Below are 20,417 nucleotides of genomic sequence, written 5' to 3' on the forward strand. Positions count from 1 at the left end.
CAAAGGTTATGTTTCAAGCAGACTTGCATAAGTTAGCAAAAGACACCAAACTCTCTGCCTTCTGCAGATTTCATGTGCCCCTCCCAGTTTCAGCCCTTCCCGTAGACCTCACTCCCTGAGCTGTTGACTGCTGACCACTGAGACTTTGTTCCAGTTATGTTTGTCGTTGAGGTTTAGTCACATTTTAGGAAGCAGTACTACTTGGTGCACAGTATAGCCAGCTTTCCTCCCTACCTTCCGAGCCCTCTCCAGAGGTAGAAATGAAGCCTAGATTTCTAGTGCTTTAGTCCTTGGCTACAGCATCATTAGAGAAAACTCGCCCCTTGGCAAGGCCGAGACATTCTATAAGCAAGGGATTACAGGTGATTACGGGGTGGCCCCATGCAAAGACAAGAAATGCAGGATGACAGGCAGGTGAATCTAGGCTCAAGGGAACAGGCTGAGGTGGGTGTTAACCAGAGCTGCCTTGCTCGCCCCCTGCTGGCGAAGGTCTGCTTAATTTTGGTTGAAGTCACTGTCAAAAATGAAATAGATGTTTCTTTGAGATTCATTTCTCTGTATTGAGAGTGAGTTTTTATATGTCAGATCATATTTTTTCTTCCATTTCCACAGTGATGTCACAGATTTTTCTCTAAAAGTTTGATGTACTAAAAATAATAAAAGTAGTTAAGAATATTAGCTTTTCATTTTATGGAGTAACTTGTGTGTATTAATTAGAGTGTACAAGTAATCCCTGATGAGTGAGTACACTAAAATATAGACACCATATTTCAGCGAATTCTCGTTTCATTGAGAGTTCAAATTGACTGAATTTAATTTGAATATTTAAGCAGTCATGATGACTGTTCTTTGACTATCAATATTTAGGAAGTGTCTATTTAAATATGGCATAAAAATGTTCTTAAACTTTCTTGTTTTAAAGCTATAAAGTTTTCTGGTGGTTTTTTTCCACCTGTCTTACAAATCTGAAGAAATGTTTTTAAGATTTCTTAATTTCTGTTATGATTTTTTTCTAACCATATTTAGGTGCCCAATGTAAGAAAATTGTAAAATACATTATTTTGTTTATTAGCTGCTGATTTTTCTGCAAGTCTGGCCTGAGAAGAGAATTGGCATAGTATTCTTCTTTTCAAATTTAAGACTGTCTAGCTTTCCTGCAAAAATGTTCCGTGCATTGTTAAAAAGTGTGTGCATGTTTATTGGGAGGTTGTGTGTATGTGTACAAAATAGATAAGCTTTGCTTTGCTGGTTAGAGGCTATTTTGCTTCTTGCTTGATATTAGTGTCTGAGAAAGTGTGTTAAAACGTCCAACTACAGTGGTTGGTTTTTCCATTTTTCCTTGCAGGCCTGTCATTTACTGCTTGAGGCTGTATCATTAGCTGTTTATCTTCTTGTCTGATCATCTTGTCCCTTAACCTGCATAAATGACCCTCATGTAGTTTATTAGGGTCATTAACTTTCTTTCGGTTGAAATTCCATAGTATATCCATCTTCTATTGTTCAACCTTTCTTTGTCTTTTTTACTTCAAGCATGTTTCTTACCGTCAGCATATTATTGAATTTAAGAAATACATTTGGGAGAGTCACTAAATTGGTAAGTTTAATCCATTTTCTGTATTGTAATTACCGTTGTGTTAGGATTTCTAGCATTTTGCATTTTTCATTTAATGCATTTTGATTTGTTTCTCCTTTTTGCCTTTTTTAAAAAAAGCAAATGTTCTTCTGCTGTTTCCCAGTGATATACATTCTGGTTTTTGTTTCTGAAGTGGTTGTTCTTTGAGTCTTACCGCCTTATTTCTATGTTGAGTTCTGAAGCTTAACTCTAGCTCCCTCTGACCTGCCTTCATTTCCACGTTGGCATTTTTGTAGAATTTTGATTCTGAATTATACTGGTTATTTTCTTTCCTTTTTTTTTTTTTTTTTTTTTTGTCCTTTATTTTCTTTTTAAAGACCACAATAGACATTATCATGTTAGTTACATTCTATGTTGCTTCTTTTATTTAAATCTTGAGGAATTTTCTCACTGTTACCAATATAGTTCTTTGGATGTCAGACCTTTGGGGATTTTTATGTCTGATAATATTTTTATTATGTCTTCACATTTGAATGGCAGTTTGACAGTTTGAATATACAGTTCTCTGCTCAAAATTCTTTTAATACTTTAAAAAATTACTTCAATTTTGTTCTGCACTTAGTGTTGCTGTTGAGTAGTCTGATGTCAGTCTGGTTCTTTTTCTTTCCTTTTTTATGATCTGCTCTTTATATCTGTATGCATTTTGGTTTTTTTCCTTTGTATTTGACATTCGTAAATTTCACAGTAACGTCTTACGGGCAGAATTTTCTTTATTCTCCTGTTTGGCACTCTGCATCCTTTAGATTGAATTCTTTCGAAATTTCTTTGGAGACCTAGGTCATGATTTTTAAAATATTTCTCTGTTTCTTCTGGAAGAAACAAGTTCCATTCTCCATACACATAATGTCCAAGTTTTCTTATTTTTTGTTTGCTGGCTATCTTGGTTTCCTTTTATTTCTTAGAAGTTTGGGTCTCCATGTCCTTGGTGAAGGAGGGCTGCTTGTGTGTGTTCTGGATCCTCCTCCTCACTCCTGACCCTCCCCCGCTTCCAGCTGTTACTGTACCAGTTTACCAGGTGCTTGATTCAGAACCAGGTCATCTTACTGCGTGTCACCTAACTCTCATCCCATGGTTTGGAGGCATAGAATTACCAAATCCTATTTCCCAGGCAAAGGGGACACCTGATCCCAGATTTTTGGCCTCTGTTTAGTGTGGAGAGCTTCTCCCAGCCCGCGGTTCCCTGTGGAGAGCAGGATTTTAACCTTCCTGCCCCAGGCCTGGTGTAGCTCAGGATCTGAGACCCCCACAAGATTTCAATGTCTGGCTAGTTTTGATGGGACTTGGAACCATTAGCCTTTGATGTGTGCTTCCACTGAATATTCCTCAGAGTATTTCTTGTTGCTTCTATTGCAGAGACTTGAAACAAATTTTAAGTGCACTTTTCACTTTGTATTTTTAAAATGCCATTTAAAAAATTTTAATTCTAGACAGACACAATAACTATTTTTTTGTGGTTCTGAGGCTCGAACCCAGTGCCTCACACGTGCTAAAGCAAGTGCTCTACCACTGAACTACAGCCCCAGCCCCTAAAATGCCATTTTATCTTTTGGGGTTGCTGGGCATATGTGGGAGGAGGAGTGGGCGTCTTCTTTGATTGCCATCTTGGCTGGAACGTGCTTGATTGGGCTTTATCATAACACTGTTACTGTGTTGTTATAAGTGCAGCAACTTTGTTCTCAGTACATCTTTCTTTGATCCTTGTGATTAACTGTTTGATAATTAGAAGCATCATAAGATTATTCTGGTTTGACATGGAACCTGCAGTGTCAGCCTGCAGCTGTCTGCCTGTGAGCCTTGCATAAACGGAATGCAACTGATACGTGAGATCTCTTCTTCATGCATTTTTTTTCTTTCCTCTTTTCTGGCCTTTTCTTCCTTACTTTTGCTAATACATGAGCCAGGTATTTAAGAATGAGGATCATGGACTAGAATGATATCAAGTAGCTGTCATGGAGACAATGCATACCCGAAATTGTGCAGATAGGGGAAACCTGTGGATTCATATCATCCCCATATCTCAGGCTCAGTGAAAGAAGAGTAATGGGGGCAACCTCTGACTTTTTAGCTATTAGAAAATATATTTGAGAAGACAAGAAATGAATGAAATGGAAGGGAAATATAAAGCTTTGTTCTTTCTAGCAATGCAAGAGCAGTTCTGAAGTGAAATAACAAGAAGACCAAGAGAACAGTTTGTCATCATTAGAAAAGTTTTTTTTTTTTTCGTTTCTTATATGTATTTTTAAAATTTTGCTTTTTAGATATACATGACAGTAGAATGTATTTGACATATTGTAATACATAGGGTATAACTTATTCAAATTAGGATCTCATTCTTGAGGTTGTACATGATGTGGAGTTTCACTGGTGGTATATTCATATATGAACATAGGAAAGTGATGTCTAATTCATTGTCTTTCCTATTCCTCTCTTCCCTTCATTACCCTTTGTCTAATCTACTGAACTTTGAACTTCTATCTGCCTACCCCTCCTTCTGTGTTAGCATCCACATATCAGAGAGAACATCCCACCTTGGTTATTGGCCTATTTCACTTAGCATGATTGTCTACAGATTCATCCATCAGTAAAAAGAAAAGTTCAACTAAAAAGCTTATCAAAGTATTGAAATTAAGAGCATAAGCATCCTCTCAATTATTTGATATGACAGAAGTTCTTGTTCCCTTCTCTGGATCTAATTTTCTGCCAGTTTCTGAAAATCATTTGAGTCTATCATGGCAAGAAAGCACTTGTTCATGGGCTTAGACTCGTAAACAGATCAAAAGTGGGACAGGGGTATAGCACAGTGGTAAGGTGCTTGCCCCAAATCTGGAAGGCCCTGGGTTCCATCCCCAGCACCACGGTGGGGAGGGAGGAAATCTGACTGAAGAATGAAATCAAGTAGTTGTCATGGAAGCCATGGCCTCTCTTGTGCTTTTTTGTATGATTTTCATGAGAACCTGAGAGTCAGCTGAAATTTCTCTCACCTTTTCCCTGTGTTCATTGAGTTCTAATGACTCTATAAAGCCCGAATATCTCTTGACCCCATTCTCTGGATCATATTGCTCCCTGCTTAATCCCTTCAGGAACTCTCCAGCACCTGCAGAATAAATTCATATGCTCTGCTGTTATAGACAGAGCTCTTTCCCCACTTTCATACATTCCCAGTACACACACTTTCTGCCTCTGACCCTATCCTCCTGCCAAATCCAACTGTCTGTGGCTCTGAAATCTGCCATGGTCTCTCCTGTTTCTCTTTCAACCTTGAAAGTCTGGCAGTGACTTTTCCCATTTCTGTTGCTTGACTCCCACATGTCTTCCACCCCTTCCACTGTCAGATTTGAAACTCCTTTTTCTGAGTCTGAAAGATCCTCAAGATAATCACATGACAGCAAACACCAGATTGTGGCCTGTTTCTCTTTACCTGTCCTCTGTGCGATACTGTGTGCACCTCTGGGTAGGAACTGAAGGTTTGCCTATCTCAGCATCTCTGGAGTGTCTGGAACATAAGCAGAAGCTCAGGAAACACTGGTTGAGTGACTAAAGACTGTGAGAGATGCTTGTGGCTTGGAAGAGGGAGGATGGGGGCTGGAAGCTGCATGCAGAGTTTGTGAGAATATTTTGAGGTTCTTCAGTCTTTTTCCCTTCTCGGTTCCTAGAGGCAATGGCTTTCCATATTCATGATATTTCTTGTGGCAAAGTCCACAGTATTTCCTGAAGTCTCCTGATGCGCCTGGCACTGCAGTGTATTCTTAAGGGATTACCAGGACAGGCATGGCTTCCTCAAAAATGTATGACGGAAACGGACTAAATGGAGTTGCAAAACTGTTATGCCACAGTGAAATGCAAAATCAGCGCTGCTTAAGTTGTGGCAGAGAAGAGAAGAAACCTGCAAGGTGGTTTGGCGGGTGGTTTGTGGAGAAGGTGAGAATGAAGCTGGATGTGGAGAGTCATTTTTTTTTTTGTCATCGTGGTGCTAGGTCATTTTCAAATGAGTTTTGTTTCTTCTAGTTTCTTCATAATGGAAGTCTTTTAGTGCCATTTTTGTTCAAGGGCTTCAACTATGTTTTTACTTACAGGCGATGTCTGCAGATGCCTGGTAAAGGGTAGCACCTGAGGGGAGCAGTCCTGTGACCACCCAAAAGAAATGATTGGTGGGGGCTGGGGCTGGGGCTCAGTGGTAGAGCGCTTGTCTAGCATGTGTGAGGCACTGGGTTCGATCCTCAGCACCACATTTAAAAAATTAAGTAAAATGAAGGTATTGTGTCCATCTACAACTAAAAAAGGAAATGATAGGTGGGAAATGAGGCTATCTGACTTTAATTCCCAATTAGGAGTTAGTTTCATAGGATTTAAAATGCATTCCTGAGATGGTGGAACATAGAAGCTTTTGAAAAAGTTTTATTGTTGGATTAATTAGAAAGCAGTAATCTGATTTGGGGTGACTAAATCTTCAGAAGTGATTGTAAGCATTTAAGGTTTTTGTATATAATGCTTCTCCCCAGAATTCAGTGAGTGTCTTCAGTAGATAAGCTCATTCCTGAACCGTGGAGGAGGAAGGAGTTTCGTGCACTTGGGAAGTGTGGTGTCTTCATTTGCTCAGTCCGTGTAAACATATTCTCTTCTACCAATATTATTTTCACTTGAAGGTTTCGTTTGCCACTGTTTGGCAGGAAGAGAGAATACACTTTAATAGAATGTGATTCAATATGTTGAATGACAATTTGTGCTGTGTCAGTCTGCTTGGGAAATGGATTAGAGGCGATGTAAATCAGCTGCTGTATCTGATTGTGGAAACAGCTCGGCATCTTTTTAAAGTAACATTAGACCCTTGGTCTCCAGTTCCCTGAACCTGTTTCTTGTTGAGAGCTTTCTTCTGGTAGGAATGAGTCAAGGAATAAACTGGTCCCAGACTCTCTCTGGCTGCGTTTGCCACATCATGCCCTGCCCTACAGTCAGGGAACGTGGCCCAGAGGAACTGGGGCCAGGAAGCAGCCTCCGGAAGCCGGGGAAACACGTGTGTCCCACTTATTCTTGAGGGGATCCTGCTCTGCTTCAGGACTGATGATATTTTGTTGCTTCTAGGCAAGTGCTGAGTTGGCAGATATCCTACAGATTCATATGAGGGTTACATTAGAGACCCTCTTAGTTTTGTAGGGTACAGTTGCTCATGATGTCTGAGGGATGCAGGGAAGGCCCAGGAGGGCTGGAGCTCTAGTCCTTGCTGCCTGGGACTCATTTGCAGAAAAGAACTGGATAGAGTTGAGCTCTCCAAGCACAGGGAAGAAGCAGTGTTTGTTCTGAAGTGAACTCTATCCCCAAAACAAAATAAATCAAAAGGGATCATAGCAGTGGTCTATCAGTGGTTTTTGATTCATTTACCTCAAAATTGGCCTTTCTGTTGGGGCTGAATTTCTTCAATTACTAAACCTGTTTGTGGTGAAGGGCTGTGGAAAAAGCGACGTTGCAGAAAGGGCAGTCACACAGTTTCTAGACTATATGTTTGTGAACAAGGACAGAGCAAGACTTTATGGGGGCTCAGGCCAGGGGGAAAGATCTGCCCATAGAGATAGTTCATTCATCTTTTATTCCACCTGTCCCCCACCCTCCCTGTAGCATACTTACAACAGAGCTCAAAAAACTCCCTACCAGAATCTCCTGCATAAGGTCTCACCCACGTTTCTCCTCCAAACTGCCTAGCCACCACACAAGTAGCCATCACCACCGTCTCTGACTCCTGCTTCCCTGCGTCCAACTTCTAGATTTCCGTTTCTAGGATTCCCTCTCAGCTTTAGTAGTAAGCTGGTTCAGGGGTTGCTAGGATTTATTGTCTATACTTAGTTTTCAAGACTAGGCATCTTGAGATCTAGCTTTACCAGAGCCTGGAATTTCTCTTGTGCTTCATTTTTAGGAGAATTGAAATCCATCTAAGAAAGTTCTTTGCCGCTCCTAGCATTCATGTACACTTAGTTTCTAAGGCCCTGGAGTGAAGGAAGGGTGGGCTAGAGCTGGGGCGAGGGACCTCCATGGTGAGATCATGTGCTTCCACAGCAGTTTGTTGACCCATCACCTGTAAAAGAGAAGCTAAGTTACTGTCCTTGAAACTGCTACCTCTGTAAGGCACTCAGAGTTAATATTGACTGGGGGCTGTGGCTTGGGCTGAAGAGCCAAGCTCTGTTGGGTGCAGTGCTGGTGCATGTCTTGGTATCTGGGAGCATTTGGAAAGCAAGATCATCTCTGGAGGATAGCAGCTGTTCTTGGGCTCTCTCCTTTCTGTCTTTTGCATTTTCTACCCAAGGCCATAAGGTCTACAGATGATACTAAATGTCTGTCCTCTGTGAAAGCATAAACACACAACTCATTTAGGAAATCTTCCAGTGTTGCTTTACTGATTCTTGATATACCATCTTTCCTGATGCTCACAGGGTAATGGGAGTTTCCTGGGATTTTAATTAATTGGGTATTAGAGATCCTAGTCCAGGATACCAACTCAGAAGACAAGGTCCCTTTAGAGTTGTTTAATTTATTATGTGCTAAGTGGTGACTGAGACTGACTTAAAGAGCCAACAGGTCACTAGCCAGTGAGAGATTGGACCGTGTGGGCCTGGCCTGCTGCCCTGGGCTGCCTTGATGTCACTGGTGCTTACCTGGGCTCCTTATAGGTTAGGAAGTCGTCATGGAGGTTGTTAAGGCTTTCGTCTTCTGTTGGGTCTGATTTTAATGATTGCGATTTCTTCATTCCTTACTGGGTATTCTCTCTGTCACAAATACCTGAGGTAAATTCACTTTTACAGAGAAGAGATTTGTTGTGGTTCACAGTTTTAGAGGTTGCAGTCCATGAACCATTGGCCCCTTTGCATTTGGGCTTGTGGTGAGGCAGGTCATGATGACAGGGAGCATGTGACAGAGGAAAGCTGTTAGCTGGGAATGAACCAGAGGAAGAGGTGGGGGCTGTGGTCCCACTGCCTCCTCCAAGGGCACACCCCCAAAGATCAGAACACTTCCTACAAGGTCCTGCCTGCTAAAAGTTCTGCCACCTCCCAATAATACCACAGTCTGGGGCTGTCTTTCAGACACAGGACTTTGGGGGACACTTCAGATCCAAACTACAGTAACCTATGGTTTATTTTAAGCATTTTTGGTTAAACATATACACACCCCTTCAAAGACAGGACACCCAAATATTTTCAGACTGAATTGTACATGTAATTTGGAATATAATTTGATTGATTAATCAAGTAAAGCCATGTAATTATTATTGGAGTTATTTTTTTATTCTGAGTGTTTGTTTGAAACTTATTCTTTTCCCCCTAGGTGACAGTCCTAATCTTCCTAAGGAGGACACCCCGACTGGCAGTCAGGACTCACTTTCCTCCCCATCGCCCACAACTGCAACTGCCTGTGGGCCTCCTGGACCAGAGAGAAACCACCTTCTGGCAGATGGAGGGAGCTGTGGGGACTGGACGTTCACCACGTAAGTTGCTGTGCTTGGGTTTGGTGCTGAGGAAAGGAGCACTGTGACTGTCTTCTGGTACTTACTTGGCAAGTGGGCACTGAGGCCGTTAGCTCCAAGGACCTTGCCCTCTACAGTGGCGCTCCTGAGGAGAAGGGTCGTAAATCAGTACCTTTCCTGCATATCGTCTCTATGTTCCCAGTCTAGAAGAGGGAATGGGTGCCACCTCAAATCTGATCCGGGTTCAGTTTGTCGCAGTTTGGGAACATGTAAAGGAAATCGTTACTCTCATACTTGGGATGTTGTCTCCCTAGCTGTGCAGACTTTGAGAGGTGAGAATGTATGCATGGTGATGGATAGTCTTTCAAAATTGTCTATGGAATATTTTAGGCATATGAATTTTTGACAGCTTCATGTTAGCATTCTGGTCAATTTTACTCCTTAGCTTCTTGCATAATGTAGACTTGATGAATGACATCTGACTGTCTCCTCTATTTGAGTTAGTGCCAGACATGTGCAGATCAGCTCAGGTATATTAGTACAATCATACTGATACAAACAAAATACCTTGGACTTGTTTGATTACATGAGGTTTTTTCTTGCTGCGTTGACTCAGGCAGCAGAATGAGTACAAATTCAGGGTGGGTAGGACCTCTACAGGGCATCTAGTTTCAAACAAATGCTCAGAGAAGACAAAAACAACTTCAGTAACAATTATAAGACATTACTTGATCAGTCAATCAAGTTACATCCAAAAATATATTTATAATTCACCCGGAGAGTATTAAAAAATTTTTAAACCAAAGTTGCTTAAAATAAATTATAGATAATGATGTCATCTGACCCCAGCTGGGCATTCTTGGGACTTTAAATGGATTGGAAAGTGTTCCTCACATTACTTGGCTTTTTATAGTTACAGCTGGATTCACATGAAATCATTATGAACTTATTAAGTATTAAGAGACCAGGAAAGTCTGGCATCTTGAAATTTTGGGGTGACCTGAAGATTCTGAAAAGCTTACCTAAAATCACAGTGAAACTCCAAGTATGGAAACGAATTCTCTAGAGGAGCATGTCTCTCCTCACCCCAAGAGAGTCATATATGTTTATTTTATATGCCAAAGATTGTTTATGGTGAATTTAAATTATGTATTTCACAAATGTTCTTGTCACCTTTACTACTCTTTATCCACAATTTAAAAAATCTCTTTCGCTTTAGCACTACCAGCAACTGTAACATCAGTTGCACAGAACTCAGAAACTATGATCCTGGCTGCACTGGAGGTGGAATTTAGCCTTGTATGTGTTTTAGTGAAAACCAGATCCCTAATTATTTCTTTCAGTAAGTGTGTATCTCAGTCAGTGGAGAACAGTTTAGTCATCTTTCTTCCGTAGTGACTCTACAGAAAAGTGACATTATGAACCATAGGATGGCGTTGAATTCACAACACGTCTGGGCCTGAAACAAGAAGAGCTTGATGTTTTTGGTCATAAATCAAATGAGGAGTGAATTCCCCAGCTTCCTGTTCATACACACTTGAAAATGTCATGACAAGCACTCCAGCTTTGAGAGGCCAAAAGGGGCCGGTGGGGAGTAGTGGAAGGGAGTCTGGAAGGGAGGTTCTGTTACCATGTGGAATTGCTCCTATTTCAAGAACCTGACTTTCCTTATGCAGTGGACGAAATGCATTTCTGTTGCTCTTAAGCATTTGATTGCTTCTGGCGTGTGTTTTAAAGGATTTATTTGTGAGAGTATCAGCCCAGATTTATCTTTGGTGTAGAGATGACTATTCCTCAAATTTGAACACATCTCAGAATCACCTGTAGGGCTTATTAAAATCCGTATCCTGGGCTGGGGATGCAGCTCAGTGGTAGAGTGTGTGTTCAGTATGCATGAGGTCCTGGGTCTGCTTTTAAGAACACAAAAAAATAGATAAAAATAACTCTCTGGGCTCCACCTCAGAGCTGATGATTCAGTAGGTCTGAGAAAAGGTCTTAAAGCTTGTGCTTCTAGCAACTTCCCAGGTTAAGGTTATGGGTGAGCCTGGGGACTGTTGCATCTCCCTCCCTGCCTGGTTCTAGCATGTGTTAATTAGGGGACAACTTTTCCAATGACTGTAATTAGGATAAGTGATTTCTTTCTCTGTTTTTTTAAAAATTTTTAATAGACACAATTATATATCTTTGTGGGATATGGTGTGACATTTTAATACATTTATATACTGTATAACAATTGGATCAGAGTAATGAGCATGTCTGTCATCTATCTTAAACATTTATCATTTCTTTGTTTTGGGAACATTCCAGATCGACTGTACTAGTGATTTTGAAACATAAAACCAGTTGTTGACCAGTTACCCTACTGTGCAGTGACACATTAGAAGTTATTCCTCTTGTCTACCTGTACCCCTGCGCACATTGACCACCTCTCTCCACCCCTCCCACCCACTTCCCTGTGTGTGTGTGTGTGTGTGTGTGTGTGTGTGTGTGTGTATGTGTATCTGTCTGTCTCTCTCTGTCTCTCTCTTTATCTTTTGGTACTGGGGATTAAACCCAGGGGTGCTTAACCATGAAGCAACATCCCCAGTCCTTTTTATGTATTTTATTTACATACAGGGTCTTATTGGGTTGCTTAAGACCTCACTAGCTGGCTTCGAACTCACAATCCTCCTGCCTCAGCCTCCCTAGCCACTGAGATAATAGGTGTGCGCACCATGCCCAGCTCCCCCAGTCTCTAGTAGTCACTATTCTCTACTTTGAAATCAATGGTTTTACCTTCCGCGTGAGAATATTCATTTTCTAAAAACACTCATTATTTGGCATTAAGAAATACTGCCTTTGAGCATTAGTTAATATTTGCCTTTTAGTATTATTTAATATTTGTACGTATGCATCTGTGTATTTAATCTTTCCCTTAGTTCAAACTTGATCACAGAATTCTCAATGGTAGGAATTTGATCTTTGGATCGTATATGCTTTGAACTTTCTTCTGTGATATTGACATAGTTATTAATAACTAATTTCTCATGTATTTATAAAAATTGTTTCCCTTTTAGAAAGCACATTTCTTTCTGAATATCATTGCATGTCTCTTAGGCCCCTATGGTTGGTTTCTAGTCTGTCGTCTTTCTTCCCTTACAAAGACATATTAAAACGTTTTCCTCCAGGAATGCTGAAGAATGTCTTATCATATTCTCTTTACAGCATTTTCGTTTCCTTAGCATTTATAAGTTTACTTTTTGTCGTGCGTGTGCTCTTTTACTCATCCTTTATCTTGGTCTGCCAACTATAGAGTATTGGCACAATGGGTTCTTAATAAATGCTGATTGTTCTAAAGTTGCTATGGAGTCTATAAAACTTTTCTCAGGGCTTTGAAAAGGAAACTACCTATGCCACCTGGTTTTCAATCAGGGTGGTTGACTGTATGTTCCAAAACCAACACTCGCTTTATCTCAGGTCCTGAGGAATGGAGTCCAAATACATGTGGATCACAGGGGACCCCTGTCTCCCAGTTGTATAGAAATGCCACAGCCTCTGCCACTGGAAAGCACATTTGCAGAGGAAAACCTACAGTAGCTGAGATTCTATTAGAAGCACTGTGCAAATAGAGCTCTGGCCTCTGGCAGGTGGAAAACAACAGGCAGAATTGGCTTTCTTGGGTTTCTGCTGATGTTTATGACTTGTGGGTGTTATTCATTGCAGTCAGTCAATCTGGAGTTATTACTTACCTGTGCACTCAGTAAGGTGATGGGTGACTTCGTTGCCAGTGAAGAATTGCTAGCTCAGTTTCCTTGGAGGACATTACATCATAGGTCAAGGTATTTCAAATGTTCCAAAGTGATTTCCACCCCCCACCCAATAAAGCAGTTTTCTCTAAACAGGTTTTCTTCAATTGTAATTGATGGAGCCAGGTCCTTGACAAGTAATCCTTTTAGGTTCCCTGCCACAAGAGAAAATCTCTTTTAAAAAAATATCAGGCATTGCTCTCTACTTCCTCTGCAGATTTCAAATGAAAAGGCACACTTCCCTTTCTACCATATTCAAGATGGCAGCACGTTAGAACAGCTCTTTCTAGCTGGAGATGTGGGTACCCTGAGGTGCATGCCACTCTGGGCCTAGTGGCTCAGGAGGGAATGTTTTTCTTTCTATCCCCTGAGAGTCTTGGCTGTGTTTATCCTGAACATTAAGATATTCCCAAAACGTCTATTCCCAGCTATTACCCACAGCCAGTGTGTGCTGCAGAGATCATGTCTACCCAGAATGGACGTTAGGCGGTTATTTATTAGCTGCTGGACCTCGTGCATGCAAAGTATATTCTCTACCACTGAGCTGTACCCCCAGCCCGATGTTGTTTAAAATCACCAGATAATTCAACTCTTCTTCCCATAGACACAGCCTTGTGCATGTTATTCACATACTTTGTGTGCCCCTACTAGTCACCATTTTTATTCTTGTCAATGAAATCACTTGCATCCTTTAAATTGGGCATATTTAAAGGAAGTTTTGAGGTTTCCCAGAGGCACTTGCTTGGCATTTCAAATTACTTGATTATTGCTCCAAGACTTCTTTTTTACATGATGATGAATTTTGCAGGGAGATGCCAAAGTACCCCTTAAATATGATTCGTGGCTTGGTGTGTAACACAATAAATCATGAATGATCTGTCTGAAATTCAGAAAGGCAATCATTTTAAACAGTTTCTTAACAGATTTCTGAGGAATTTGGCACGTTTCTAGAAATTACAGGTCAGTGGTCATGTAGTCTTCACTTTCTTCCTCTTCACCTTTCATTCTTCTGTCTCCTGGAGGCCTTCTCAGCTGGGTCTACTTTCATTTTCATGTTTTGCTGTTTGGTGTTGGGGGTCCAAAGCGGGGCTTCCATCACTGAGCCACACTCCCAACCCCACCTGTGCACTCTGATTTCAGTGCTGTTGAACCAGGGCAATCAGATCATCTTAGAAATTGGTACTTGGTATTTTTACCATACTACTGTGATGATTATTTCAAAAAGAAAATAAGGAATTTATTTTTTGCATGTTAGTTTTCTTGCTCACAACTAAAACACATATTGTTTTTGTAATAGAGGGAGGGAAGCTATGTAAATTTAGAAAGAGATCAGGAGAAGGTCATACTTAAACCAAAGGAATGAATTGCCCATCATGGAATTTCCAGTATCTTTAGTGGCTCATGGGGAGGTCATTTCCTAATAAGGCTAGCAACTTTGCTCCGTTTACCCTAAGCCTGCCCTGGTTACAGGATGTGTGGCGGGTTCCATAGACTGAGACCTCTAGCAGGACCAGTGTTTCCTTGGGAAGGGTGTACTGTCTACTAGTAGGTACTGTAAAGAAGGAATTGGGACCAACACCTGCTCCCATACTGAAGTGAGCAATCCACCCGAATCTCTGGGTGGACTCGGAGAGACTGGAGTCCAAGGTGAAGTCTAAGGAGGAACAGGAATCAAGTGGTCAGGGGTTGCATGTCAACTTGCTCTGAGCCCATAGCAGCCTTTTAACTTCTGTTCAGACATTCGCTCCTTTCTACACCTCCTGTGGGACTGGAGACGAGAGGCTGGTGGTTTGAGACTACAGACAAGGTTTGATTAGTTACCGTCTTGCCTTTCTTATGATCGGAGACCATGGAGCACTAGGTACTGTGGGCCACTGGACTTCGTTAGCTGTGCTCACACCAACCTGGTCAGATAGATGTGTCTTCATTTTTAAAGATAGGGAAACCAGGGCACAAAGGGCACAGGAAGCTTGTCCTAGCTACTCGGGGATGTAGGTAGAATTTGACCCCTGCCCTTTTTGCCCCAGTGACTTATAGTTTTCTTAAAATCATTTTACTGTAGAGGTTGAAATTGTCTAGATGGATATGGGTGGTCATTCAAATTGTAGGTCTTCTCCCCACCCTGACTTCTTTGATTGTGAAACCTAGTGTGACTAGCATGGCCTTTAGCTGGTTGCTGCCCTTGTTTCGAAGAGGGACTGACTCTTCATTGGCCATGTGGCTGTGGTGTGTGATTACCTGTGGGGAGTAACCACTTGAAGCTGGTTTTTCATCAGCCAGTACCTTGACTGAGAATTGGGGAGGAGGGTGTCTTGCCTCCCAGTGGAGCTGAGAGACTTGGAAATTTGCTATTTGCAAGTAGAGCTGCATCATAATCTTCTAATGAGGAATACAATGTTCAGTTGTCTCCCTTTGGCCTCAGTAAAGCTCTTGAAGCTAATCACAGTGCCCGTGTATAAATGTGTACTCACAGCCCTCTTAGGGGTACAACTTCCACCTGTACATTTCCTTGAATTCTTCTCTCTAGCTTTGCATAGAAACTATGACCTTCCTGCTGCCTGGCATCCTTACCTCCTGTGATACACAAGCATTGTGACTGACTAGGGTGATTCTGGTATTTGTGTTACTTACTTGGCACTTAGATGTGGCCTAAACTTCCTTTGCTGGGCTATAACTGCAGATTCTAGAATTCGTAGGTTTTATTTATTTATTTATTTATTTATTTATTTAATTATTCGTAGGTTTTATTTTTAAGCCAAATATTGATTATCTGTATAACTTTCTATAAAGTCTCATGATGAAAATTTGACCGTCTAAAATAAAGGTACAGATCTGAATTTCATAGTAGCTTACCTACTACTTAATACTTCAAAGAGAATTAGCTTGCTTTTGTCTTGTAGTTTTGTTTTTGTATACTTTTTTATTTCAGTCATTTTTGGTATTATAGTAAAGATTTTTTTTTTTTACTTGATGCCATTATTGGAATTTATTTTCTTTTCAAGAATCATTTGGCTCTGTCTCCATATCTAAGTAAAGCAGGGGCCTCATGAGCTTTCTCTGTAAGTTGAGGAGGCAATTGAGACTGGTAAAGTGTTGATTTTGAGTCAAACAGGCCTGGCTTTGCATCCTCATTCTGCTTCTTAAATCCTTGGAGACAGTATGTAAGTTATTTAAGCAAACCAAGACTTAGCAAGATTATCTGTAAAGGGAATAATATGCCTCCCCCCCTGGATCGGGTGAAGTTTCAACATGCTGCATGTAATAAACCCAATCCCTGCTCCCCTGCATGCTTACCTGTTGGGATTTTCCTTTCCCTGAGAGCCTAATTTGATCTTCTTAGTTTAACTTGACCCCAACTTCCTGGTTCATCAGCTGCATAATCGCAGTAGCTCAGGGACATTGCCTCTGAAGTCTGAGAGAAGCCCTACCTGGTGATGTTTTTAGCAGTGATTGGAGGGGCTCAGTGTGACCACCTCTCCTGGTCTCCTTGGGAGTCCCTGAGAAAGGACCCTTAGGTACCACCTGGCCAGGACCCAGGGATCCCCCTGGGATCCAGCCAAGTCTGTGAATTATTTTGAGCAGGATGGGTGACTGTCCTGTCCCAACAGGCAACCCATCCATCAGCTGGGTAAATAACCCCAGAATTTCTCTAACCTGAGCAGTTTGGTGCTGCTCTCATCTGTGCGTGTCTCCATTTGTATCCTCAGCCCTCACTTTAGATGCTTTTCTTTCCCATATAAGAAAACAGTGACCCTGTAGTCCTCAGATCTTTAAAGCCCCATAATTTTCATGAAAGGAAGTTATAGTTCCTTTTCTGTTTAGCTTCAAGTTCAACCTTCTTACCTGATTCCATGACAGTTCACCTGGAAGGAAGAAAAATGGGATTCAAGGAGTAGTAGCTGAGGGGGAGATGGGTCAGAGAGACAATTCTAAGTCAATGTCTTCTGGCAAAACCAAAAATGCTCGCCCTGGGAGTGAACTTTTTAAGATGTCAGTTGATGAGGTAGCCGTGTCCTTTTGTGCTTAAGGAGGAAAGCCACCTTGGAGCTGGGAGCCTCAGCATCCCACAGGTGGAGGACTCTCGTCTGTAGCCATGCCCTTCTGCACAAGTCACCAGGGATTTCTTTTTTCTTTTTTTTAAATTTATCTTTTAATTTTTTACAGACTGCATTTTGATTCTTTGTACACAAATGGGGTACATCATTTCACTTCTATGGTTGTGCACGATGTAGATTCGCACCATTCGTGTAACCATACACGTACGTAGGGTAATGATGTCTCACCAGGGATTTCTTGCATGCTGCTTCTCCTCCACCTGACCACATACCTCCTGGAAAAGATTGTTTTTTTAACTCAAGGGTTAACAAATAATTACTTTCATGAGCTGGCTGGCTGGGTTGGCCAGCTCCCTTCTGCCTGAGAGGTGATGGGGAGCAAAGAATGCTTTTGCCCCAGTAAAGCACTGAGTATTTGCAGGTGAGCTGTTGATTCACACCTGGGGTCCCTGCCACTGGGTGAGTGAGGATCCAGGAGAGTTTGGGGGCGTTAACCATGTTGTCTTCATCTCTTCCACCCCCACCAAACAGATTCTCATCTGGTCCTTCTAATCCATGGGTGAATGCTGGGGCCCATGGCTGCCTGTCTTTGTAAATAAAGTTTTATTGGAGTACAGCCACACGCAGGCCTTTGTGCTTTGTCTGTGGCTGCTGTTGCCCTACCACGAAGACATAGTGGAGTAGTTGTGAGAGAGACCCCATGGCCAGCAAAGCCTGAAGTGCTTCCTGTTTGGTCCTTTACAAAAGACATCTGTTCACCTCTGATCTAAAACCCACACTAGTCTATTTGGAAAAGCCCTTGTATCTTAAAACTCTGTTTCGGGAGTAGCCATGAACCACCACCTGTTGCTCAGTGGGTGCTGCAGGTGAATTTTTTCTCCCTGGAGCCGGGGATTGAACTCAGGTGCTTTACCACTGAACTACACCCCCAGCCCTTTCTATTTTTTTATTTTAATACAAGATCTCATGAAGGTGCCAAGGCTGGCCTCAAACTTGCAGCCCTCCTGCCTCAACCTCCTGAGTGGCTGGGGTTACAGGTGTGTGCCCCTGCACCTGGCTATACGTGATTTTTAAAAAAATGGAACTTTCACACATCTTTTCTTGGCATCGAAAGAACCAAAGTTTTCCTTAATGAGTTTTGAATGCTTTCAGGTATATGATCATAATTTCAAAAGACCTTTAGTTTTGCAGTGATGAAAAAGTTTACTTGGATTTTTTCTTATCTATTACTTAAGATAAAATTTTTAATTTGGGATAGTTTAAAATTATGAAGATAGTACAAATTTCCATGGATCCTTTACCTGTTTTCTCCTCCTGTAAATACCTTGGAGAATCATTGTACTTTTTATTAAAAAAAAAAAAAAAGAAAAAAAAAAAGTGGTGGTATAGTACTGGTAGTGACACTACAGACTTCATATAGATTTCACCAGTTTTTCCACTAATGCTCTTTTTCTGTTCCAGAATTCAAACCAGGAAACCACATTGAATTTAATAACCTTTTTTCTTTCCTTTTACAAGTATGAGATCCACTTAATATCTTCGTAAATTTTCCTTTTTGACCTAAGTTAGTGGCTCTCTTTTGGTAAGAAAATGGCTCGTTAGTGGTGATCTAGCCCTAGAAACAGAGGTGGGTCTGACTCTCAAATACAGCCAGCAATGAGGGCTTCATTTACCAGCTGCTTATGGTACTCCGTCATGGTCATGTGCTTTACACCTGTTAGCTCACTTAAATCTCGCAGTGGCCCAGGCGATGGATAATGACTTTGATCTGAGGAGAGTTTAAGTTACTTGGCCAAGTTTCAGTTGTAGATGACCCAGCAAGGGCTCATCACACCCACTGTGTAGCAGCCTCTGGGGGGCGCTCATTCTCTTCCTTTTCACCACAGTCTCTAACTAGGAAGTAGCATCCTTTCTTTTATTTTCCAGATAAACAAATAGATAAATAAAATAGATATATAGATAAATTAATAATGGCAGTACCAGCTTTGGAACCTAGGTCTGTCCATAGAGTGGCAAAGTGTCCTGTGCTGGTCATTCACGTGATTGCTGTCCCTCTGCAAGCCTTCCTTGCCATTAGTCCCTGGTCCTGCCTCCCAAGTGTCTGCACACACATCCCTTACTGATTTTCTCATATTCTGTTCCAGCCACTCAGGTCTTGAGTGCTGTTTGTCACAAAAGAGTTTACCATTGATATGACCTGGATCAAATCAATCTCACGATTCTGAGGTTCTTTCGTGTCATGGAATGGTGGAGTCACTGGTGAATCGGTGTGTTGTGTCGTGCATGGTGCCAGAGAGTGTACAGTGGTGGCCCACACCAGCCTGAGCGTGGGGAGGTGGGGAAGTGGGGAAGATATCTGCAGAGGTGACATCAGCCCATGGCGGACGCTGCCTCCTCCAGAAAGCCAAGTGACGCGGGAGTCACTTGGTGTCTATGAGGGCCCCGGCCCAGATTTCCCCGTGGCACTCCTCACGCTGTGTTATGGTTATTAATGGGTCTTTCCCTGCTTACTTGGCTGGATATTCCTGGAGAGCAGCTAGTGTCCTAGTCCTTGGGTGTCCCCAGCCCAAACCATGAGTGCATGTCAGAATTTTCCCAGTGGGCAGCAAGGGCCTCCTTGTCCAGCCCTGCGAATTATGGTGATGGCCACAAGCATTTGCTTCTCTGCATTCCCCACCCCGCCCCAATGTGCTCATTTGGAACCAAACACTATGTTTCTGTGGAATCTTCCCTCTCTGGTGCTTAAGGAATAACTATGGCATTTATTTGAACAGAGATTTCCCTATAATATACAGATTACAATATTTCCTTCTGTCTTTATTAACATTTTCAAACACTTTTGCCCAGGACAGCTGTTCTAGACTTATGCTGCACTGTTGTTTCCCAGACTGCCATGAAAGATCCTTTCACTAACGTGTGAGCTCCTGCTCAGAGACCTTGCAAATGAGGTTTAAAAATTTTTTGATTCCAGTGCAAACTTCTGCTTTGATTCTGATTTCATATAGTTATAGTCTGATATCTTGGTATTTGGAAGATTTAGTCATTTCAGATCAGCCGTTGTTTCTCCATACCGTTTTCCTGGCTCTGTCCCTTGAAATTTTAAATTGCACTCGGTGCTCCAAGAACCTGGGATGGGGCACGTGTGTCGCTGGCACTGCCCACGGCCTGACCCGTCTGTGCTGTGCAGGGAATGTGTTAGACACAGGAGTTCTCTGGGGACTGGTGCAGCTGGTGGCTGAGTTCGAACAGTTAAGGCCCTCGCCCCCTCCCGCCTTTCTGAAATGTTTGTGCTCTTCTGATGCCAGAAAGTTCTTAATACGCATGGAGCATAGAGTCTACTATTGGAGAAGACTGGATCACAGTTTGAATCAGAAGCAGCCTGGACTGCTGATTTGTTACATCTTATACAAAAATTCTGTGAAGTGCACACGTAGACAGCCAGTGCTGTGACGTCACGTTTGTTTTCCCCACCACCGTGAACCCTGTGGGGTCTTCCC

At 41.9% G+C, this 20,417-nt stretch overlaps 1 protein-coding gene across 2 annotated transcripts in view; it reads left to right on the forward strand.

The window, feature by feature from the left end:
* The window catches only part of Arhgap10 (Rho GTPase activating protein 10), a 284,074-nt gene that overhangs the window by 244,420 nt on the left and 19,237 nt on the right, over nt 1-20,417 (forward strand). For both annotated transcript variants that reach the window (XM_047567505.1, XM_047567504.1), the window contains exon 20: nt 8,942-9,101. In XM_047567505.1, the coding sequence (XP_047423461.1) occupies nt 8,942-9,101 (160 nt within the window). The remainder of the gene's footprint in view (nt 1-8,941; nt 9,102-20,417) is intronic.

The sequence above is a fragment of the Sciurus carolinensis genome, chromosome 10, assembly GCF_902686445.1.
Source record: "Sciurus carolinensis chromosome 10, mSciCar1.2, whole genome shotgun sequence".
NCBI classification, from domain to species: Eukaryota; Metazoa; Chordata; class Mammalia; order Rodentia; family Sciuridae; genus Sciurus; species Sciurus carolinensis.